Source organism: Ooceraea biroi, chromosome 2 (genome assembly GCF_003672135.1).
Source record: "Ooceraea biroi isolate clonal line C1 chromosome 2, Obir_v5.4, whole genome shotgun sequence".
NCBI classification, from domain to species: Eukaryota; Metazoa; Arthropoda; class Insecta; order Hymenoptera; family Formicidae; genus Ooceraea; species Ooceraea biroi.
In genome coordinates, this window is record NC_039507.1 from 16,687,178 (window position 1) to 16,712,999 (window position 25,822).

The 25,822-nt window shown below is 30.0% G+C and overlaps 3 protein-coding genes across 10 annotated transcripts; all 3 read right to left on the minus strand.

Moving 5' to 3' along the window:
• Window positions 1–851: 851 nt before the first annotated feature.
• Window positions 852–14,679, minus strand: LOC105280138 (odorant receptor 24a). Of its 4 annotated transcripts, none has more exons than XM_020031936.2 (9): window positions 13,114–14,679; window positions 4,370–4,489; window positions 3,953–4,070; window positions 3,418–3,679; window positions 3,196–3,312; window positions 2,971–3,061; window positions 1,505–1,650; window positions 1,152–1,284; window positions 854–1,060 (listed from the first exon to the last, which is right to left on the minus strand). In XM_020031936.2, the coding sequence occupies exons 1-9, from the start codon at window positions 13,279–13,281 to the stop codon at window positions 1,013–1,015; spliced, it is 1,203 nt and encodes a 400-aa protein (XP_019887495.2). In that variant the 5' UTR covers window positions 13,282–14,679; the 3' UTR covers window positions 854–1,012. The 4 variants fall into 4 exon arrangements, with proteins under 4 accessions (XP_026831078.1, XP_019887495.2, XP_026831079.1 ...); XM_026975278.1 differs by lacking the exons at window positions 854–1,060; window positions 1,152–1,284; window positions 1,505–1,650; ... (3 more) ...; window positions 3,953–4,070; window positions 4,370–4,489 and adding exons at window positions 9,174–9,367; window positions 9,452–9,584; window positions 9,810–9,955; ... (3 more) ...; window positions 12,154–12,271; window positions 12,402–12,521; XM_026975275.1 differs by lacking the exons at window positions 854–1,060; window positions 1,152–1,284; window positions 1,505–1,650; ... (3 more) ...; window positions 3,953–4,070; window positions 4,370–4,489 and adding exons at window positions 9,174–9,367; window positions 9,452–9,584; window positions 9,810–9,955; ... (3 more) ...; window positions 12,154–12,271; window positions 12,402–12,521.
• Window positions 14,680–14,779: 100 nt separating this feature from the next.
• On the minus strand, window positions 14,780–20,216 carry LOC105280176. Of its 2 annotated transcripts, XM_026975273.1 has the most exons (10): window positions 19,593–20,216; window positions 18,845–18,964; window positions 18,601–18,718; window positions 17,349–17,613; window positions 16,970–17,086; window positions 16,565–16,655; window positions 16,051–16,196; window positions 15,694–15,826; window positions 15,521–15,614; window positions 14,780–14,991 (listed from the first exon to the last, which is right to left on the minus strand). In XM_026975273.1, the coding sequence occupies exons 1-9, from the start codon at window positions 19,755–19,757 to the stop codon at window positions 15,561–15,563; spliced, it is 1,209 nt and encodes a 402-aa protein (XP_026831074.1). In that variant the 5' UTR covers window positions 19,758–20,216; the 3' UTR covers window positions 14,780–14,991; window positions 15,521–15,560. The 2 variants fall into 2 exon arrangements, with proteins under 2 accessions (XP_026831074.1, XP_026831075.1); XM_026975274.1 differs by lacking the exon at window positions 16,970–17,086.
• A 101-nt stretch (window positions 20,217–20,317) lies between these two features.
• LOC105274760 (putative odorant receptor 92a) lies at window positions 20,318–25,733 on the minus strand. Of its 4 annotated transcripts, none has more exons than XM_026975271.1 (9): window positions 25,145–25,733; window positions 24,399–24,518; window positions 24,150–24,267; window positions 22,956–23,220; window positions 22,726–22,842; window positions 22,380–22,381; window positions 21,648–21,768; window positions 21,291–21,423; window positions 20,318–21,206 (listed from the first exon to the last, which is right to left on the minus strand). In XM_026975271.1, the coding sequence occupies exons 1-9, from the start codon at window positions 25,283–25,285 to the stop codon at window positions 21,153–21,155; spliced, it is 1,071 nt and encodes a 356-aa protein (XP_026831072.1). In that variant the 5' UTR covers window positions 25,286–25,733; the 3' UTR covers window positions 20,318–21,152. The 4 variants fall into 4 exon arrangements, with proteins under 4 accessions (XP_026831072.1, XP_026831071.1, XP_026831070.1 ...); XM_026975270.1 differs by having other exon boundaries at window positions 21,648–21,793; window positions 22,344–22,434; XM_026975269.1 differs by having other exon boundaries at window positions 21,648–21,793; window positions 22,344–22,434; window positions 22,702–22,842.
• Between the last annotated feature and the right edge of the window lie 89 nt (window positions 25,734–25,822).

A 25,822-nucleotide genomic window follows, 5' to 3' on the forward strand; every position in this document is an offset into this window, starting at 1 on the left:
AACCTTTTCAGCGTGTTTTCGCTCTTAACTTTATGTGTTCCGTATTTAGTACGAAACCCCCTGTAAGCATTGCTATAAACTTTTCCTCTGGAAAAGAAGCACTCGACAAGATAAATCTTTCCTTCCGTCGTCAGATTACTCATTTTGACGCGCACGGACTTGCATCTACCACAACCAGAATAAAACTGCGGACACTCAGATGAACGACCGTTAACCGTAAGACCCTTTATGAAGTCATGGAGGGGAGAACCAATCGTTTACTTTCAGCAACTTCCCATTGGACACCCTGTATCTACATCGTATTACATTTGAAACGAACGTTAAAATGCATCCTCAAATTTTTTGGAAAGCACCTATTTATTAAGTTGTAACATACATATTCGTTCCAGTTTTTGATAATATAAATGTTGTAATTTATATTTGTTATTAAAGACACTAAAAAAGTGTGACAAATATAATATAGTCTGTTTGATAAGAGAGTGTCCGACGAAACTTTTAATTGGAACCCGTTAGACGGGAAATTCCAATGGCAGCCAGTAGGAGGACCCTTTCTCTAAGATGGTTTCTAGAAAAAGCTAAAGTTATCGTTCGACCCTCATAATGAAAAAACAAATTTCGCCGATGAATGAAATTATATACGCATTGCGATTCGGTGCCGTATTGCGTAGCAATCATAATCGCTTGATGCTGATCAAATCGAAAACGGTTGGACATAATACAATAGAATAGAAAATCTGTGAATAGAAGAAAACTTATTATCGATGGCTGCTAAATATAAATTCAATCAGTTTAGTCTTTGGGTATATCTTGATATATATGAAATGCAAGCGTAATGAACTTTAAAACTAATGGGAAGTGTTTCATTCTCTTTATTCATTTTCTGATACTTTCAGGCACCAGTCATTTAAGAACGGAACTTTTAAGAACGGAAATTTCCAATCTTCGCGTTTATCATTTGGTTCTAACATAATATTTCTAACATGATATTAGCTGATTCATATTAATATCACTTTTATATAGAACATATAACAGTAAAATACGATATTGATGTAGTTGATAACTGCAATAAAAAGGTCAATTTAGTTTTCAGTATATACATATGTAATATATACCATATATACGTATTGACACATAATATATAATAGTTTTACCGTGGCAAAGTTTTCTAAAGATGCTGTATAAAGACCACCGTATTTGATTTCATAAGGCTTAGCGCCTCTTTCCAAAAGAAATAATATTAATCTTTGCACGCGTACGGGTGCAATGTACCATTGAATGTTATATCTGCGAAGTAATAGGTAAATAATACAATAAATTTTTAAAAATAATAACTTGAAATATCAAAACTGTTGATGGAAAAAACTTAGGATAGAAATACATGTTTCATAGATGATGTTTGCAAATATTATATTTACAATATCACAATATTGATTGTTATTCACGTATATGTTAATATGGTCGTAAAAAGTTAATATAGACTTCAACCTAGTATAAAATATCTTACGCGGATGAAAATATGTTGTTATAGCGATCTGTAATTGCTTGACTTATGTAATTGCCTCCTAATGAAATTCCTAAAATGGCAAACGTAAAACCACAATGTAATACGAACTTTTCCATCCTAAATACAAAACTAACGTTGTGAAAGATCTGAAATAATATATTACACATATACTTTTTTGTAACAGATATTATCAAAGAATTTATATATGTCTATATAGAATACGAATATCTGTTAAATTATTTGTCAGGTTGCAAACTGTTTCTCATATAGAATATCTTATATTTTTAATGATTTTACTAATAATATGAATTCAATTCACATTTACACAATTATTTTTATATCATTCTACTTACGAGGGCGGACCAAAAAGTAATGAAACAAATGCTATACAAACTACAAAACTGTATTTTTAATCTAAATTTACATGTTCCTTTTCAAACTAGTCACCACTGAATGTAACGCTCTTTTCTCAGCGCGTTATACATTTTTGGAAGACAAAATCTAGGCCATCTTTGAAAAGTTATTTGCACTGAGCCTTCATTGCTTTTACGACTCTTCAGCCTCGCCAAATTTTCGTCCTCTGAACTCCTTCTTGAGTTCTGAAAACAACCAGAAGTCACGCCTAAACCTCCGAGTTGTAAGGAGGGTAAAGTATGAATCTTCTTATCCTTTAAAAAGTGGCACAGATTGCGTGACATGGGACCGCGCATTGCCGTGGTGCAATAGAATTTCTTCAAGTTTTTATTCGTTTCTTTCTGAAGCGATACAACATTTATTTTAATACATCGATGCGATTTTCTCGTTTGTTTGCGCTGACTGTATTCGTCATCTCATCGTTAATCAAAGTGCTTGAACACCCTTTACGTTCTGCGCTTTCATGACCGTTAGAAACGTGGCATGCTAACGAAAACATGTTACACGTGATACATATTGTTCTTTAAAAGCTTCCTGTAACATCGCATAAATATCCGAAGCCGATTTCTTTAACCGAACACAAAATTGAATTGCAAATTGTTCGGTAATATTTGTCTCCATTCTTTTTCAGAGGCAAACTGCAAACAATTGCTTCATTCAACCACCTGAACAGTTGAACAACGTTACTAGATTTTCCGTTAAATGACCAACCTGAAACCTTTTTAGTGAACACTCAAGTAACATTGTGCACCAATTGAACCTCGTGAATGCAACAGTTGTTTACGCAATCGATCACTAATGGTTATTATAACTGAACCGATTGGAACAGAATTTTCAAAGTTGATAGAAGAAATGTTCAGATACATATGAGTATGTAGTGCCACTTTGCGTTCTTTAATTTCTCTAGCAAGCCCAGTCGCATTACTTTTTGAATCGCCTACGTACATTCTTCTACAGCTCTCAAACCTATCAATTTCAATGTCTAGTTGCACTACAGAATAAAAAAATGTAATAATTGTGACATTTTTTCAGTTGTTTGCTTAAATTCTTACTCCAAACAGATGAAGGCTCAAGCAAAGTACAATAATCGTTATTATAAGAATGTATGTTCCCTCGAAGTTATATAGAAAGAAGTCAGTAAATCTATGAAAAACATATAAATGTTTATGTGTAATATAAATATCCTAAAATTGTGTGTGTGTGTGTGTGTGTGTGTGTGTGTGTGTTCTATGTGTGCGTGCACGCCTGCATGCATGGAATAGATGCAAGGAACTTACTCAAGAGTTGTGCGATGAATGTCCACTGCATGCCTTATCTTCTTGTCAATCTCCCTCTTGTTCTCCCGGTTAGTTACTTCGTTACTATTTTTCCGCATTGCCTGTCCTACACGGTAACTACAAATAAATTACAAATTTGTTTTCCTAAATTTGTTCTCGAAAATAAACAAGATTTTATATGTAATCACAATCTTCCATTCTATTTCTATATTATTTTCTTACCTTGCAATGTCAAATAATCCACAAAAATATATTAAGTATCCTACCACCACTATTCCTGTTCCTATTAATGTACCTCCTGCTATGTACTGGGCTGCGTACAGATGCAGCAAAATAAAATAAAAATATTTTTCTTGATCGACAAAATATTCAGTTCTGATATATGTGCGATATAACTGGGATTTATTTACGAGGAAAGAGGTGCCGGAAATCCGTGGCAGAATTGGCAACAGACTTAAGAGGAATAAACTGCACATCATTAGCACTGAGGATGTTTGAAAAACATAATCAGTGATCATATAAATCCATCCTCTTTGATATATCGAAATATAACATAAGTATATGTTTCTAGTGTTTGACTATTTCATTATCTTCTTACTTCTCCTACTTTTTCATTTTTCTGTAATAATCTGATAGTTTGCTAACACTACCCACTCTTCTTTTTTCTTTAGTTTCAGATTCGCACACTTTTGACATAATATTTTATATTGAAAAGCGTGCGCTAAGACATAATAAATGATAATTGATATATTCTTACATATAGATCCAATTGCCATACATTTTGCAATGTGTCCATATCTTTTAATTATCGCAATTTCGTTTTCGTCCTTTAAGTCGCTACAGATGTACTGAAGATTTTCCAATACATGCTTCACCTATCGTATCAACAATATAGAAACAATTCTCTATTTCTCTACTTTTCTGATAAATTTTACGAACTTTTAGTGTATAAAGGCCTCTTCACACATATCCGTGACGTGTCAGTGCCGTATTCGCTCAGTTTTATACATACATGTTTTTATACTAGTATTTATACATGTCCGGCGTAGTAACATATGCGAATCGACACGGCACTGATACGGTACTGACACGTCACGGATATGTGTGAAGAGACCTTAAAGCCTGATTTATATAATCTGTATGTTTAGAAGCACAGTGTAAAACTTCAACTTACAACATGTGTGTTAATCCAAAAAGAATTATAGTGAATTACGCACAAAAGAAGAAAAAGTGATGTAGATAGAATATCAACGATAAAGTCAATAGTCCATTCTGTAGTTAGAAATGTTGTAAGCTGCAATTAATAGATTTATTTTGCAAATTAGGAAATGTCACTTTCATTTGATTAGGATAAAATGCAAATGTTGCTTGGATATCATTAGATAAACCTTAATGTGTCCATTAATATAATTTGTTATTGAAAATTTAACTCTTTTTTGGTTATAGTGAATATATGTATATTAACATTTTTAAGCAAAGATAGCTATCTATCTTAATAAATCCTATCAGATTTCAATAAAAATAATTATTAAATGGTAAGAGAAAGGAGAAAAATAACTTATTTTGAACTTGAGCATACGGTTTTTGCCGATTATTTAATCTTTCATTAAAAAAACTTATTCTTCATATTTTGGATTAATTAATTTACGTTATAATACTATTACTAATTACAAATTAAAAATTACTACTTATATCAATCATAAGTTAATACAAAAACATGATAAACTGTTTTTATGTTCATAATATTAATATTTTAAATCTTGCATGAAACTGAAAATATGTTTAGCATATAAAATAATAATTTATGATATAAATGACTAAATTTAATTATGACTTAATTTAATTTTTATAAATTTTATGTAATAAAAGTAGAAAAAGAATAATAATTATAAAAATATATAAACATCTATATTTTATATATAAAATTTAAGCAAAATTATCGTTTATATGTAATATATATACAAAATGTACACCTATGAATATATATTTACAATTAATATATATTTACCTGAAATATAATAAAGCTAATCATAGTAAGAGAAAACACACAAGAGTGAAGTTGAACAAGCATTGTTCGATGGTAAGGCCATAACCCAATTGCGACCAGAGAAATTCGATGAATGTAAAGAAATTGAGTATCCATACAGGTCACTCTCGTTCGAACTTCCACACGCTTTGGCGATATATCAAAATGATTCTTCCTATCTCCTTCTTCGAATAAAGAATATTACATAATATTTTACTCCTAGCGTAATTTCCAAGATAAAATTCCTTAATTTAACATAAATAACGAAAAAAACCGACAAAAGTAACATAAAATATCGTGATGTTATTTAAGGTGCTATAGAAATACTTTGCTCGCAATTTGCTCGGGAGAGAAAAGTGGGTGATTAAGCGATCGATTTGGCGCCGTAACGAAAGTATATTAACCGAAGTTCGCGCAAGCGCAATTGATTTTTCCAAACATTACGTCTTCCCGTTCTTCAGTATAGTCCGCGCCTTCGTAATGTACACATGTTTTATAGTAAAAGGAGCGCTACCTGGTTGATTGTACGTACACGTCGGTTTTAATATGATGGTAATTCTATAACATATCATATATCATTATATCTACAACTTATTATGTTTGAAATGAATGTTTAACTGCATCAAAAAATTTTATTTTTTTATAAAGCATGCAATATATATTTATATTTACCTATATTGTATTCTGTGACATCATATTGTTGCAATAGGATAATTTTCTAATTATATCGTAATGATGATTTTTAGATTTAATAACATCTTAGATTTAATAAATCTGCGAGAAGTTAATTCCATATAACAATTATTGATAAACGAGATTTCGTGAAAGTACGTCACCTTGTAAGATATTAAATAAATATGTAGGGCAAAATTGATTTAAAATCGTTATCAGTCTTTATTTGTAAAAGAAATACAGTCGCGATTTGGATCCGAACGGTCACTCGCGCTATTGTGTAAATCGCTTTTAGGACTTCTCGTTACGGTTGCTCTTCGCCGATGATACCGAAATACTGAAACATCGAAAGTGCCGGAATGTCTCAGAAAGTAAGCGAATTTATACTCATATGGAAGTAACCATAAAGCTAATTTATTGTTGACCGAACCTGTTGAACCTGGCAAAAATCATACAACTAGATACACAACGTTTCGACCATCAATTTTGGTCCTCTTCAAGTGTAATATATGATTAACTCAAATTAGTCATCCTCTATAAATAAAAACACGACAATTTGAAATAAATTGCTAAAAACTATACTTAACATATTATATTAATACCTATTGGCAGAAGATGACCAATAAACACATCACAATCTCACAATATCACATCCGACTAATTCTCATATGAAATGGTTAGATATAAACAGAAGACAACAAACAGGTGATCGTAACAAACAATATTTCGAATTTGAGCACCGCAACGTCGAATGCCTATCAAATCAAAATTAAAAAATACTTTTATAGATATAAAAATATGTAACACACACTCACATATATATGCACGCATGTACACGCACAGCTGTCCACATATACACGCATACATTAGCAATTTAATAATACTGTTACATCATATTTTATTTGTTCAAACATTATTCCGATTGTTTCCCGTAATTTTATGTAAACTGTACCATGATATTAATTGATATATGAATATTGAATTGAGACTGAATTTATAATTTCACGCAACAAATAAATTTACGCAACAAGTTATTTGAAAACAGGACAGTTGCTGTCACTTATCTTTAACCTTTCCCACTTTCAGTATACTATTAGATGATTGATACTGGCATCATATTTGTGTAGAATATATAACAGTAAAGTAAGATAATGATGCACTAGATAACTGTAATGAAAAACGTTAATTACAAACTACAAAATATATGACATTTTATATATGTGTATATCGATGCACAATGCAATTTGACCAAAGCAAAGCACTCTAGGGATGATATGAAAAGTCCACCTATTCTGAGCCCGTAACCCTTATAGCTTCTTTGCAACAGAAACAATATAAATTTCTGTATGCGTATAGGAGCTGTATACCACCGAACGTTGTATCTACACATTAATAATCAGTCAATAAGATGATCATTTAAAACCTGTGATATATAATTATGTCAAAATATTAAGCTACAATTACACATGCTTTGCATACTGTATTAACAATTACGATTTATATATGATATTTGTTATTTCTTCTTGATATGTGTTATTATAATACCATCGCCTAACTATTAATATTATAGAAATTATGCATATCAAATGTCATATATCTTACACTATGAAAACATATCAGTAGAGTGGTCCATAACTTTTTGACCAGGGATCGGCAAAATATTAATAATAAATTAATATTACTTGAGTATTTAATTATTTATTTAACAGGAAAAAATAATTCCCGATTAATTGATTAATCACTAATCAAGATAAGCAATTTTTAAATTTCTCGGTTAATCAGTAATAAAAAAGAACAATTTCTCAATTACTCGATTAATCAGTAATCACAATAAACAATTTTTCAATTACTCCAGTAATCAGTAATCAAAGTGAAAAATTTTTTAATTATTCGATTAATCAGTAATTATAGTATAAAATATTTTTGTTACTTGATTAATCAGTAATCAGAACGTAATAATTTTAATTACTTGATTAATCAGTAATCAGACCGAAAAATTTTTCAATTATTTCATCACTCAGTAATCAGTGTCAGATGTTCCTTGATTATTTAGTTGATTTTTTTCTGGATTTCTATTAATTATATTAATAGTAATTATATTGTTGCGCCCGGGACACTGTTTCTACACTTCCACTTGTACTATGGCACTCGCGCACTCTCACGGCTCACTCGCAGAAGAAAGGGGAACACTTTTTTATTATAAAGAACTGAACTGAGACTTTATTAAACAAGATACACGTCGCTGAGAAATACACGTTTCAACACCACCGAGACTCGATCACAACTCTCTGTTTATAAATTGTTTATCCGTCGCTTAGTCTGCAACTGGCGTTGCGTCTCCAAGCGAGCGCAACGTCGGAGCGTCCAGCTGTTCCGCAGCTGACAGCGATCGAATCGTTGTACTGGGTGACTCCAAAATACGTAGCCATCCCGAACACAACAATATAACTGCAGTTTCTGTTAGTATAGATTTTGTTAGTGGACAAACCTAAACAAACTTTAATCATTTTTTGTATATAGTTATCACAAAAATCTAATTTTTATATATATTTTCGCGGATTTGACACATTTTGTATTAAAAATAATCATATCATTGTTTAACTAATCTGCAAAAAACAATTAAAAAGTGAAGAGAAAAATAAAAGTATTTAATCGTATAACATAATTATATAACGCTATATATCATTATAGCATATCATATATCTACAACTTATTCCATTTGCAACGAATGTTGAAATGCGTTTTCAAGTTTCGTTTTTTGGAAAACATGTATTAATTCAGTTGTAACATATATTCGTCCCGGTTTTTGATAAATGTTGTAGCATATATTTGTTATTAAAACCACTAAAAAAATTGAATAAATATACCGTCTGTTTGATAAGAGTGTCCAACGAAACTTTTACTTGGAAACCGTTAGACGGAAAAGTCCAGTAGGAGGACTTAAGATAGTTTCTCTAAGATGGTTTCTATAGAAAAAGCTTGAGTTATCTTTCGACCTTCATGATGGAAAGACAAATTTTACCATGAATACCGCATATGCATTGCGATTCAGTGATGTATTCTGTGCCCATCATAGACTTGCTTGATGCTAATCCAACCAAAAACGTTTGGACATAATAGAATAGAAGAATAATAGAATAGAAGAAATATATGAATAGAATAGTAGTGAATAGAAGAAAACTTATTATCGATGGCTCCTAGATATAAATTCAATCAGTTTTAATTTTTGGCTACATCTACTATGCATAAAGTGCAATGATATAATGAATGAATTAAAAATAATGGAGATGTTTCATTCTCTTCATTTTCTGACAATTACAGACACCAGTTATTTAAGAACGGAACTTTTAAGAACAAAAAGTAGCCATCTTCGAGTTTACTATCTGGTTTTGACGCAATACTAGCTAATTCATATTAATATCACTTTTGTATAGAACACATAACAGTAAAATACGATATTGATGCAGTTGATAGCTGCAATGAAAACGTCAGTTTAGTTTTCATTATATACATATATTATGTATATACGTACTGACACATAATGTATAATAGTTTTACCGTGGCAAAATTTTCTAAAGATGTTGTATAAAGACCACCGAATTTGACATCATACGGCTTAGCGCCTCTTTGCAAAAGGAACAATATTAATCTTTGCACACGTACAGGTGCAACGTACCATCGAACGTTATATCTGCGGAGTAATAGGAAAATAATAAAATGAATCTTTGAAAATGATAATGTGAAATATTAAAAATGTTGATAGTAAAACCTTAGGATAGAAATACATGTTTTTCAGATGATGTTGATATATAAATATTATATTTGCACTATCACGTTGATTGTTATTTGCGTATGTTAATATGTTCATACAAAATTAATATTGACGACTTTAGTCTATTATAGCAAAATATCTTACGCGGTTGAAAATATGTAATTATAGTGATCTGTAATTGCTTGACCAAGGAAGTTGCCTCCTAATGAACATCCTAAAATGCCAATTGTAAAGCTACAATGTAATATAAAATTTTCCATACTATATATAAAATAAACAGCTTGAAAGATCTGAAACAATATATTACATATACACTTTTTTATAATAGATATTATTAAAGAATTTATAGATAGATAGATACACGTATATATATCTCTTAACTTAATTGTCAATTAGCAAAATGTGCAAACTGTTTCTCATATGAAATATCTTATATTTTTAATGGTTCTACTAATAATATGTGAATTCAACATATGTACAATTACTTTTATGTTATTCTACTTATGAGGGCAGTTCAAAAAGTAATGAGACAAATGCTATAAAAAAACAAAATTGTATTTTTAATTCAAATACACATGTTCTCTCTTGTAAATAAATAGTCCCTCTAAATAGTCCCTCCAAATAGTCTCTTCAAAATAGTCCCCATTGAATGCAACGAACTTTTCCCATCGCGTTATCCATTTTTGTATGAAGAAATCTAGACCATCTTTGGAAAGCTGTTTGCGCTTGCGCCTTCATTGCTTTTACAATCTCTTTTTTCTCGCTACATTTTTCATCCTCTGAGCTCCTTCTTGATTTCTGAGAACATTACAAATCACACCCAAACTTCCATGCTGTACGAAGGATGAGACTGTATCTTCTTATCTCCTTTAATTGACACAGATTGCGTGACATGCGACCGCGTATTGTAATGGCGCAATAGAATTTCTTATATCTTTTTATTCGGACATTTTTTTCTGAAGTGATGCAACATTTACTTTAATATATCGATTTACATGCATTAGTCTTCTCGTTGATCGCGCTGGCTGTATTCATCATTACATCATTAATCAAGGTGCTTGGACGCCCCTTGTCTTTTGCGCTTTCACAACCGGCTAGAAACGCGGCGTTCTAACGAAAACATTGTACGTAATATACATTGTTCTTTAAAAGCTTGCTGTAAAATCGAATAAGTATCCGATTTCTTTAACCAAATACAAAATTGCATATCGTTGGTCAATATTTTTCTCCATATTCTTTTCCGGAAGCAAACTGCCACCAATGTTTACGCTATCGATCACTAATGGTTACTGACTGAACTTATCGGAAGGGAATTTTCAAAGTAGAAAAGGTGTTCAGGTACATGTAGGTATACATTGTTGCCACTGTGCGTTATTTTAATTTCTCTAACGGGACCAGTCTCATTACTTTTTGGATCGCTTACGTATATTTTTCTGCAGTTCCAATACTATCAATTTAAATGTTTTGTTGCAGGAGAATAAAAAAATGTAACAATTGTGAAATTTAGGATTTTGCTTAAATTCTTACTCCAAACAGATGAAGGCTCAAACAAATTACAATAATCGCTATTATAAGAAGGTATGTTCCCTCGAAGTTATATATAAATAAATTAGTAAATCTATGAAAAACATATAATGTTTCATTTTATATGTAATATAAATATCCTAATATTGCTGTGCGTACGTGCGTGCTTGCATACATCGAATAGAACATACTCAAAAGCTGTGCGATGAATGACCACTGCATGACTTATCTTCTTGTCGATTTCCCTCTTGTTCTTCCACTTAGTTACCTCGTCACTATTTATCCGCATTGCATGTTCGATACGGTAACTACAAATAAATTACAAATTTTTTCTTCTTAAATTTGTTCTCGAGAATAAATAAGATTTTATATGTAATCACCAGGCTCCATTCTGTTTTACTTTTACTGTTACTAAATTACTTTCTCTCTCTTACCTGGCAATGCTACAGAATCCACAAAAATATGAAGAATATCCTGCTACCAATATTCCAGTTCCTAGTAATGTACCTCCTGCTACGTACTGGGCTGCATACAGATGCAGCAAAATAAAATAAAAATATTTTTCTTCATCGACAAAATATTCAGTGATATACATATTGCGATATGGCTCGGATTTATTTACGAGGAAAAAGATGCCCAAAATCCGTGGCAAAATTGGCAAAAGAGTGAAGATGATTAAAACACATATCGACGACACTTAAGATATTTAAAAAAAATAACCAGTGAATGATCATATTAACCTCTTCTTTTATATATCGAAATATAGCATAAACATATGTCTCAAATTTTTATATTATCTTCTTATTGTTCCGACTTTTTCATTTTTCTGTAATAATCTGATAGCTTGCTAACACTATCCATTCTTTTTTTTATTTATTTTCATATTCGCAAACTTTTGGTATAATTATTTTAAAATAAAATGCCTGCGCTAAGGTATAATAAATAATAATTGATACATTCTTACATGCTAATACAATCGCAACACATTTTGCAATGTGTCCATATCTTTTTATTATAGCAATTTCGTTTTCGTCCTTTAAGTCGCTACACATGTACTGAAGGTGTTCCATTAGACGCTTCACCTATCGTACCAACAATATATCAGACAATTCTCTATTTTTCTAATAAATTTTACAAAAATTTATAGTGTATGAAGCCTGATTTATGTAACACGTTTATGGTTAGAAGCACACTGTAAAAAACTCAACTTACAACATGCATGTTAATCCAAAGAGAATTATATTGAATTGCGCATAAAAGAGTAAAAAGCGATACAGAAAGAACTTCAACGATAAAGTCAATAGTCCATTCTGTAGTTAGAAATGTTGTAAGCTGCAATTAACATATTTATTTAAAAAATTCGAAAACTGCACTCTCAGTTGATTAGCACAAAATGCAAATGTTGCATCTTAAATAAACCTCAATGTGTGTCCATCGATGTAATTTGTTATTGATAATTTAACTCTTTATTGGTTATTACGAATACTAATATTTTTAAGCAAAAGTGTTCATGGCGTCGTAATAAATTCTAACAGATTTCAACAGAAACAGATAGTAAAGTTATGAGAAAGGAAAAAGATGACGCTCATTATGCACTTGAGCATGCTGTTTTTGTTGATTATTTAATCTTTCCTTAAAAAAACTTATTCTTCATATTGTGGATTATTTACAATTTACATTATTATAATACTATTACTATTAATTACAAATTAAAAATTACTAATTATGTCAATCATAAGTTAATACCAAAACATGACAAACTATTTTTCTGTACTAGTCTTATTTTAAATCTTGCATGAAACTGAAAATATGTTTAACATATAAAATAATAGATAATATATGTAATAAAAGTAGGAAAACAATGATAATAAATAACTATATATGTATAGAAAAACTCTACGCATATTAATATATGTATATTTACCTGAAATATAATACAACTAATCGTAGTAAGAGAAAACACACAAGACTGAAATTGAACAAGCATTGTTCGATGGTAAGGCCATAACCCGATTGCGACCAGAGACATTCGATGAATGTACAGAAATTGAGTATCGATACAGGTCACTCTTGTTGGAGCTTCCATACGCATTTGGGAGCGATGTATCGTGATAATGCGGTTTTATCTATTTCCTTCTTCAAATAAAGAATTATATAATATTTTTCTTCTAGCATATTTTCCAAGGCAAAATTCCTTAATTTAACATAAATTCACCGACAAAAGTAACATAAAATATCAAGATGTAATTTAAGGTGCTATAGAAATAATTTGCTCGCAATTTGCGCGGAAGAGAAAAGTTGGCGATTAACCGGTCGATTTGGCACCGTAGCGAAAGTATAACGGATAGTTATTTCTCACAGAAAAATAGTTCTGTCATGATGTCTTGACCGAAGTTCGCGCAAGCGCAATTGATTTTTCCAAGTAGTAGGAGACTTTGCGTTCTTCAGTATAGTCCGCGCATTTGTAACGTACACATCTCTTAAAAGGAGCGTTACCTGGTTGATCGTACATACATGTCAGTTTTGATGGTAATCGTATAACATATCATACATCATTACATCATTCTATGTACAACTTATTATCTTTGAAATAAATGTTGCATTGCACAAAAAATTTTAATTTTTTTCATAAAGCATGGAAGCATATATATATATATATATATATATATATATATATATATTGTATTCTGTGACATCATATTATTACAACAGGATAATTTTCTAATCATATCTTAATGATGACTTTTTAAATTTAATAACATCTTAGATTTAAGAAATCCGCGAGAAATTAGTTCCATAACGATTATTGATATTTATTAGATTTCGTGAACATATTTCACCTTAGAAGATATTAAATAAATAAAAATAAAAAAATACTTAAAATGTAATACACAATCGTATATATACGCTCGCACACAGTACACACACAGCTGTCGATATATACACGAATACATTAATAAGTTAGCGATTCAATAATACTATTGCGTCATATTTTATTTCAAATATTATTCCGATTGTTTGCAGCAATTTTATTGTATAATGATATTATAAACATATACATATAATTATGACGTTCCAAAAAAATTCCATTGTTCTATATTATAATAAATAAATGTGATGTAACAATTCCATGAATATTGCTTGATATTGAACAACTGCTATAATAATAGAAGTATGTAACGTTTTATTACAATATTAGAAATACGTAGTATTTCCAGCGCATTGAACTGCATTTGAGAATGATATCTCGATCAGGGGTCATATACTTTATCTTCGCAAAACTACATGAAATATATAAAAATATTTCTCTTAAAGCATAAGATACATTATCTACGGGAAAAATTACATAATTTAAACAATTTACTTTATTTTAGAAAATTGCATAATGTTCTTAAAACTTGTCATAAACATACTGATCTATGATAACATACAATTTTTTATCTACGAGATAGTCATAATATAATATTATAAGGATACAGAACATGACATGTAATGTTATCGCAGTGCTACAGAAACAAGAATGCTATAGAAATAATTTTCGCGTAATTTGCAAGGGAGAGAATAGTGGGCGAATAATCGACGCCGTAACACAAATACAAATAGATATTTATTTCTCACAGAAAAATAGTTATAACATAATATCTTGACCAAAGTTCCCGCAAGCGCAATTGATTTTTCCAAACAATATGTCTTCACCTTCTTCATTTTAGTCCACTCGCATTCGTAACGTGCACTTGTTTTATAAAAGGAGCGTTTTATTTCGTTGTCTTACGTATCAATTGCACAAATGGTCTGTCTGCAACTTTTTTGATATTTTGTTATATTATATAGAATTGGATACAAGAATTTTGATTTTTTACAAAACACACACGATTTTAAATATATATATATATATATATATATATATATATATTTAGTTGTTGTATTCTGTAACATCATACAATAAGATAATTTTCTAATCGTATCCTAATCATTTTTTTATTTAATAACATTTGTGGGAATACTAATCATAATGTTCATAACAAGTATAGATAATGGATAAATTTCGCACAAAAACCTTAACTTGTAAGATATCAAATATGTATAAATTAAAAACTAGATTTGAAAATATAGAAACGTATTACACAAGCTCACGCGTGCGTACGGACACAAGCGCGCGTATACATATTATCAGCTTCAATACTCAGCTACAGAATATTTTGATTACTTTCCGTAATTTTACATAAACTGCATTATAATATTAATTGATAGAGAATTCATGATTTTGCACAACTAATAAATTTACGAGTTATTTGGAAACGGGAGTATCTGTTACTTATCTTTAAACTTACCCCTTTGCCTTCAATATACAGTTAGGTGAATGATATCGTATCACTCCCGTGTAGAATATATAACAGTGAAGTAAGATAACGATGCAGTAGATAACTATAATGGAAAACGTTAATTAGAACTTAAAAATATGTGCCATATTATACATGTATATTGATGTCTAATACAATTTTACCGAAGCAAAGCCTTCTAGAGATGTTATAAAAATTCCAGCTATTTTGAGGCGGTAAACCTTACAACTTCTTTGCAACAGAAATAATATCAATCTCTGTATGCGTATAGGAGCCGTATACCACTGAACGCTGTATCTATAAAATAATAATCAGTCAATACATGATGATACATGATCATTAATGCGTAATACATGATTGTGTTAAAAAATTAAAGAACAAGTACATGATTTACAGGCTATGTAATTAATTATTAATTTATTATATATTATGTTTGTTATTCTTTCATATGTTAATACGTTCATCAAGCTACTCCTATTGCAGAAGATATAAGTATCAAATATCTATATCAAATATCTTACGCCATAGAAAACATGTCGTTATAATGATGCATGATTTCTTCACCGGTATAGTTGGCCACGAACGTATATAGAACTATAGCAGATGCGAAAATAAGGTGTAATAAAATTTCTTCTACGTTACCTCGAAGCAAAGTAGTTTGAAAGACCTAAAATGATATAATTCTTACATTGTACATTACATATGTGTGTGTGAGTGTGAGTGTGTGTGTCTACGTGTGATTTCATTCCATTTTTCAGATAAGTATTATAATATATACATATATAAAACGGAAAATGAATGAAATATTTCACAAATTAAATAATTTTGATTCTTTAAAATTTTGGGTTTTAACAATAATATGAATTATATTTCAGATAAGCATGTTTAATTATTTTACATTTTGCTGTATCTACTCTTTCTACAATTTCTATTTTTCTCCATCTGTGGATCCACTCAATTTGCATATTCTGCTCAATTTGTTGAACTGCTCAGTAAACACATCAAAAAATTGAAAAAATTGGTTAAAGAACTTACTTCGTATAGATTAAGGCATAAACAAATTACGGCTATCACTATTAGACAAATGTATGTTCCATTGAAATTAGACATAAAGAATTCAGACAACCTTAAAAAATATGAGAACATTTTATTTCACATATATAACAAGTACTTGAAAAATAGGAAATGCATAGATGACCTAAATTACCTATAACAATTATGACATTCCTATATATCTCAGCGCGCAAAATTTTAGATTTGTTCTCAGAAAAATCGTTTTAATCGCTTCACAGTTAGAAACTATACATGTTGTATCCTCACCATTTGCGTAACAAAAGTTTTGTCTTAGAATGTTTTGTCATAGAATGTTTTGTCATAGAACCGTCTTTACAATTATTATCAACAGTCTCAGATCACCAAATATATATAACAGAAACATACTCAATAGCTGTACGATGAACATCCACTGCATGTCGTAACTTCTTGTTCATCTCCATCTCGTTCCTTCCATTAGCTTTTTCGTGACTATTTAACATTATTGTTTGCTCCATACGGTAACTACGAATAAATGTTAATACATGTTAATAAATGTTATTACGCAAATGGCGAGGATATAACATGTATAGTTTCTAACTGTGAAGCGATTAAAACGATTTTTCTGAGAACAAATCTAAAATTTTGCGCGCTGAGATATATAGGAATGTCATAATTGTTATAGGTAATTATTGATATTATGCAGAATTCCAACATATAGTGAAAGAAAAAAACGATTTCGTTTGTAATTATACTTCTTACATTTATTTATACATTGTTTTCTTACCTTGCAATGCTAAACAGTCCGCAAATGTGTTTTAGGTATGATGCTAGCATCATTCCTGCTCCCACCATCGCAGTCACTCCTATGTAAATAGATGCGTATGTGTGCAGAATAATTAAATAAAAATGTTTTTCTTTATCAACAAAATATTCAGTTACAATTAGCATATTGTGAAATGGTCGAGATTCATTTGCGAGTAGAAAGGTGCCAAGAATCCACGGCAAAAATGGCAAAACAGTTATAATAATTACGCAGCACACCGCAAACACTGTAAGGTTTTAAAATATTTGATTAGGTAGTTTAAGCAATTAAACTGATGTTCTCTACTATCACGAAGCATTGCTTTAACTTTTAGTTGACTCTGCGGATATCTTTTACTTGAACAGAGTCAAAATTATGACAGAAAAAAGATAAAATGTGTGAGTTTTCTAAATATATGGACATCATTAACTATGTAACTACATCAAATAATAATAATTATATAAATACCCTCCAGAAGTTGTACAAACACTTATTTTTCAGGAAAAAATAAGTAAATAATGTAAAATCATTAACTATGTAGATGATACATTAAACAACAAGTAGAACGAACAATTGTTTTATGTAGGAGAAAACAAACTAATAGATAACATTATTATAACAATATGTATGATAATAAAACAAAAATTGAAGGTATATAATTACAACGTATATAATGTGTATTATCTAATGAAATACAATATATATTATCAGGTCATTCAATAAATTAAATGTTATCTAACCTCATTATTAAGAGACCAAATTAATTTTAATTAATTGACAGTTACAAATTAGCATCTCTGTTGTCATATTCACCATATTTTCCCATTTTGCAACAACTTATTATTACTTATTCTGATATTAATGTCTTATATAAAAACTTAGTTTTCAGATGATATTGTAGAAAAACCACAAATAAAATTACTTTTGCGATAACATAATGATATATTTGTTTTGACTACGAATCTGTAATTGAGCAAGGTGTCAGTCGCTTGTGTTATTGCACTTTTAACAAACAGACGACAAGGAAAAATTCGATTGCGCCCGTTTTCAGTGAAACGATTCAACTTTTCGATATTTCTGTACTATACTTGAGGAATTGCTAATTTTGCTTACAAGTTTTAACTTTTCTTGTGATTTACATGTTTATATATTTAATTATAATTATTATATATAATATGATAAACAGCCTGAGCGCGCCCACAGGAGCATGGAAGATGTCATTCAATTTTCTTACATGTAATTATAATTGTAATGTATTCTGCGCTGTTTCCATATTTTTCTATTATAGCGATTTCATTTTCATCTTTTATATCATTACAGACATGCTGGAGACGCTCCACGAAACACTTCACCTATAATATTAATAATATATCCGGCACGTTTTACTTATAATAAAATTTGGAAAAACCTATGATATATAAAGAATCATTTATAGGAAGATGTTTTTAGGAGTATCTTCAAGTAAAAGCTCAACTTACACTACATGCATTAATCCCAAAAGAAATGTGATGAACTGTGCACATAAGAAGAAAAGATATTGTAGACAGAATTTTAATAATAAGATCAACAGTACATTCAGAAGTTATAAACGATGTAAGCTGCAATTAATAAATTTATCAGAACGCTATATTCAAAAAAGCTGCATACGTATGTAATTAAATCTTATCTAATTAATTAAACCTGCAGGTTTCATTATTGTGAAAATCTAAAATCAAATTTATATTTCATATTAAATTTACTTTTTACTTGTATTTTTGCGAACGTCCATATATTTTAAACCACAAATATTTATAGCAAAATTTAACACAATTACACTCAACAATGAAAAACGGGAAGATTCAAAACAAATTACGCTTGTGACATAACTGTGCGCTTAATAAACATTCAAAATTTATATTGTAATTTGCATTATTTGTTGCCCAATAATCATAAACATTAATTATTATTAGGATCAGATAAGAAATATAAATTATTTAGTCATTTTCTATATATAATGATATTGTAAATATGCAAACACACAACGCGTAACAATTGCGTTGTACTATATTTTAATAAATAGATAAATGTAATAAATGTACTAACACTTTAAATATTGGTTGCTATTGAGAACAACTGCTAACATAATAAAAGTATGCAGGCAAAATACACAACTAATAAGTTTTATTACACTAACAGAGATACATGTTATTTCATTAAACAATACAATAATTCAAAATGCGTACGTACCTGAAATATAATAAAACTGTGTGGAACAGCAAAGAACAGTGAGAATTGTAATTCAACAAATTTTGATTGGTTGTAGGGCCATATGCCAATGACCAATAGAAATGTTCGATGAAGTCGAAAATGTTCAACTATAGAGATCATTCTTCTTCGAGCATTCGACTGCATTTGACAATGAGTGACTAGAATTTGTATACATCTTCTTCGGAAGAATAGGTGGAATATTTTAAAATATTTCTCTCTGGCATAAGATACATTGCTTACGGTGAAAATTATCTAATTTAAACAATTTACCTCAATTTATGAAAATTTCACAATTTTTCTTAACATTTCTCATAAATGTACTAACCCATAATATTAACATCAAATATTAACTAGGCCATATTACCTATGTTACAATACTATAGAATTCCTACAGAATATTCTATCTAATGCTATTGCAATGCTATACCGAAATAAGAATGCTATAGAAATAATATTCGCACAATTTGCGAGGGAGAGAAATGTGGGCGATTAATCGATTGAACGCCGTAATAGAAGTACTACAGAAATTTATTTCTCATAGAAAAACAGTCATGTCATGATATCTTGACTGAAGTGCGCGCAAGCGCAATTGACTTTCCCAAATAATACGTCTTGACGTTCTTCAGTTTAACGAACGCATTCCTAACGTATACTTGTTTCTTAAAAGGAGCTTTGTTCTTGCGTATAATTGTACAAATGGTTTGTTCGCAATTTTTATTTATATTTTTGCCATATTATATACAATTATATACAATTGCATTCAAGAATTCTGATTTATCAGAAAAAATTAATGTTTTTACATACGTATATTTAACTGTTGCATTTTGTGATATCATATTGTTAAAATAGGATATCATATAGTTACAATTTTCTAATCATATCCTAATGATGACCTATTTAATTAATAACATTCGTGAGAATGCTAATTCTATAACGACTATAAATTTTTAATAGATTCCGCGGTAAGTATTTAGATTCGAAGGCACAGTGTCGATGATCTTGATCTTGACATGTACTATAGAGGTCATCCTCTTGAGTAACCTATCGGAATATTTTACCGGCGATCATTGTTTATTAAAAAGTTAGAAAAGAAGAAGTTTAATAGATTCGTATGTGTTTTCGACTGTCCACGCGAAGTGAGTACTGATCATAGAAGTAATCCTTCTAAATTAAATAAATCTGCGACCAGACCTCAATTTGTAAGATATTAAATATCTATAAATTAAACAATTAAAGTTTTAAAAATATAGAAACACGTAATATACACGTACACGCGCGAACACAACCACGTATGCGTGCACGAGCATATTCTTTAGAATTCATTAAGCTAATACATAACTTTTTAGGTGCCCAAACGTCATTCTACTTGTTTTTTATTTCATATCAACTATATTATTATATTAAAAGATATTATTAAGAAAGTGATATGTTTAAACCACTAATCAATTTACGCAACAAATTATTTGGAAACGGTTTCTATCACTTATCTGTAAATCTATTCATTTCTCTTCACTATACTGTAGATAATTGATAGTCGTATCACTTCTGTGTAGAATATATAACAGTAAAATAAGATATCGATGCAGCAATTATCTATAATAAACAACTTTAGGTTAGGCTAGGAAATATGTGGCATGTTATACATGTATATTAATGTATAATGTATAACAATTTTACCGAGGCAAAGCACTCTAGAGATGCTATAAAAAGACCAGCTATTTTGAGGCCATAAGCTTTACAACTTCTTTGTAACAGAAATAATATCAATCTTTGTATGCATATAGGAGCCGTATACCATTCAATGTTGTATCTGTAATGTTATATTCAGTAAATAAGATGATTCCTAATTGTAAGTACATGATTGTATCCAAAAGTTCAGGAACAACTATATGCTTTAAAGGCAATGTACATAATTATTAATTTATAAATTAATTTATGATGGTTATTCCTTTTAATATGTTAATATATCCATCAAACTATTAATATTCCAGAAGTTATGAATGTCTATATGAATGTCTCTATCAAATATCTTACGCTATAGAAAACATGTTGTTATACTGCTTTATAATTTCTTCACCGATATAGTTGGCCAAAAAAACATATAGCACCATTGCAAATGCAAAAATAAGGTGTAATATAACCTCTTCTATGTTACCTAGAAGCACTGCAGATCGTAATACCTAAAATAATATAATTCTTAATCCCATCACACACAACTTCCATAACATAACATAACATAACATAACGTCGACTCAACCAATCACGTACGTACGCGGTTCGGCAGTCCATTAGAAAGCCGCGCAACGTGATTGGCTGATTCGAAGTTATGTTATGATATGTTACGTTATGGAAGTCGTGTGTGATGGGCTTTACATTGCGCATTACATGTGGAAAGGGAAAGGAAAGAGAGGAAGGTGTGAAATACATCGGAGTGTGTATTATTTCAAATTACTTTTTCGTCATGTTACATTTTATAATAGATATACATAAACTGGAAAATGTGTGAAATATTTCACAACTTAAATAATCCTGATTTTTTACAAACATGAGCTTTGGAAATATACTAATATAAATTATATTTTGGATAAACAGGTCAAATTTTATTACGTTTTTCTCTATTTTGCATTCTATTTATATTTTTCTGCATCTGCGGGTCCATTCAAATTACATATCTTGTAGAACTGTTTATCCAAGAACACATTAGAGTAATACGAAAGTTAATGAACTTACTTGACAGAGATTAAGGACTAAACAAATAACGCCTACCACTATTAGACAAAAATATGTTGTATTGAAACTAGATGTAAAGAATTCAGACAACCTTAAAATCCATGAGAAAAATTTATTTCACATGTAAAACAAGGATTAAAAACATAAGAAATGCATAGATGTCCTAAATTCTAACTGCGATGCGATTACCATTTTCTGAGAACAAAGCTAAGATTTTGCGCAAAATCTTAGCTTTGTTCTCAGAAAACGTTAATCGCATCGCAGTTAGAAACTATACATATTATATCCTCGACATTTGCGTATTAAAGGTTTTGTCTTAGAATCCGTCTTTAAAATTATTATCCCAGTCTCAGATTACCAAATACGTATAATAGAGGCATACTCAATAGCCGTACGGTGAATATCCACTGCATGTCGTAACTTTTTGTTCATCTCCATCTCGTTCTTCCGATTAGCTTCTTCGTGAATATTTAACATTATAGTTTGCCGCATACGGTAACTACGGATAAATTTAGTATTTATATTATGCAGAATCCCAATATATACTGGAAGAAAAAAACGATTTTGTTTGTAATCATACTTCTTACATTTATTTATACAATTTTTTCTCACCTTGCAATGCTAAACAGTCCGCAAATGTGTTTTAGGTATGCTATTAGCATCAACCCTCCTCCCACCAACGCAGTCGTTCCTATGTACATAGATGCGTATGTGTGCAGAATAATTAAATAAAAATTTGTTTCTTTATCAACAAAATATTCAGTTACAATTAGCGTATTGTGAAGTGGTCGAGATTCATTTGCGAGTAGAAAGGTGCCAAGAATCCACGGCAAAAATGGCAAAATAGTTATAATAATTAAGCAGCACACCACAAGCACTGTAAGGTTTTAAAATAATTGAGCAGATAGCTTAATCAATTAACCTGATGTTCTCTACTATCTCGCAGCAACTTAAACGTTTAGTTGACTCTGCGGATATCTTTTACTTGACAGAGTCACAATTATGACAGAAAATAGATAAAATGTGTGAATTTTCTATGTATCTAGACATTATTACCTATGTAACTACATCATATACTAATAACTGCATAAATACACCAAACAAGAAATTGAATAAACACTAAGTTTTCAGGCGGAAAAATAAGTAATAATAATAATGTAATCTCTATAGCTATAAAACAGAAAACAAGTTGAACATGATTACGACGTTGTACGGCATTCTCTACGGAAACAAACAAGTTGTTTTTCTTTAACGTCATGATTCGGGATTTAAAAAAATTGTAATTAAATGAAAGTTACAAATTAGGATCTCTGTTGTCATGTTCACGATATATTCTCCCATTTTGCAACAACTAATTAGTATTAAATTACTTATTTTCATATTATTAAAACTTAGTCTTATATTAAAACTTAGTGTTCACGTGGAATTGCAGAAAATTCACAAATAAAATTACTTGCTCGATAGTATAATGATACATTTCTTTTGACTACGAATCTGTAATTGAGCAAGGGTCAGTCGCTTGCGTCATTACACTTTTAATAACCGAGACGACAAAGTGTAATTCGATTGTGCCCGTTTCCAGAGAAACGATTCAACTTTTCGTTATTTCTGTAATGTACTTGATGAATGCTAACTTTGCTTTAAAGTTTTGGTTTTCCTTGTAATGTGTTGTATATTTGTATATTTAATTAAAAACATGTTAAGATTTTTAATTATAATTATTATATATTATGTGATAATAATAACTTGATAATAACTTGAGTGCGCGCATAGGTGCATGGAAAATGTCATTCAATATTTTCTTACATGTAATTATAATTGTAATGTATTCTCCCCTGTTTCCATATTTTTTTATTATAGCGATCTCGTTTTCATCTTTTAATTCACAAGAGATATACTGAAGACGCTCCACGAAACACTTCACCTATGATATTAATAATATATCGGGCACGTTTCACTTAAAGTGATAAAATTTGGAAAAAAATTATAATGTATAAAGAATCATTTATTGGAAGTTGTTTTTAGGAGTATCTTCAAGTAAAAAGCTCAACTTACAGTATATGCATTAATCCAAAACGATATATGATGAACTTCGCAAAAAAGAAAAAAGAATATTGTAGACAGAATTTTAATAACAAGATCAAGAGTATAGTCAGAAGTTATAAACGATATAAGCTGCAATTAATAAATTTATCAGACCGGAAGGGAAAAAAGCTGCCTACGTATCTAATTATAAAACTGCAGGTTTCGTTAGTGCGAAAATCTAAAATCAAATTTATTTTCATCTTAATTTAATTATTCCTTATATGTTTGCGAATGTTCATATATTTTATAGAAAAACATTTCTACAAAAGTTATTACATTCACCAATGAAAAAAAGAAAGGAACACAAAACAAATTATGCTTGTGACATAACTCTGCAAGTAATAAACGTTCAAACTTTAACTTATAATTTGCAGGAATTCAATTTACAGTATTTGTTGCTAAACAATTATAAAAAGTAGTCATTATTATGATTATCAGATAAGAAATATGAATTATTCAGTTATTTTCTATATATGTATAATGATATTATAAATATATATAATCCCGACGCGTAACACTTCCGCTGTACTATATTTTAATAAATAAATAGAATATAATTACACTTTGACTATTAGTTGCTATTCAGAACAACTGCTGTCATGATAAAAATGTGGAAGTAGAATATATAAGTAATAAGTTTTATTACAATAATACAGATACAAGTTATTTTATTAAACAATATAAACCATAACACAATTTAAATAATCTGTACGTACCTGAAATATAACAAAACTGTTTGGAACAGCAAAGAACAGTGAGAATTGTAATTCAATAAATTTTGATTGATTGTAGGGCCATAAGCCAATGGCCAATAGCAACGTTCGATGGAGTCGAAAATGTTCAACTATAGAGGTCATTCTTCTTCGAGCATTCGACTGTATTTGACAATGAGTGACTAGAATTTGTATACATCTTCTTCGGAAGAATACGTGGAATATTGTAGAATATTACGGGGAAAATTATCTAATTTAAACAATTTACCTCACTTTATGAAAATTTCACAGTTTTTCTTAAAATTTCTCATAAATGTACTAACCCATAATATTAACATCAAATATTAACTAGGCCATATTACCTATGTTACAATACTATAGAATTCCTACAGAATATTCTATCTAATGCTATTGCAATGCTATACCGAAATAAGAATGCTATAGATATAATATTCGCACAATTTGCGAGGGAGAGAAATGTGGGCGATTAATCGATTGAACGCCGTAATAGAAGTACTACAGAAATTTATTTCTCATAGAAAAACAGTCATGTCATGATATCTTGACCGACGTTCGCGCAAGCGCAATTGACTTTCCCAAATAATACGTCTTGACGTTCTTCAGTTTAACGAACGCATTCGTAACGTATACTTGTTTCTTAAAAGGAGCCTTGTTCTTGCG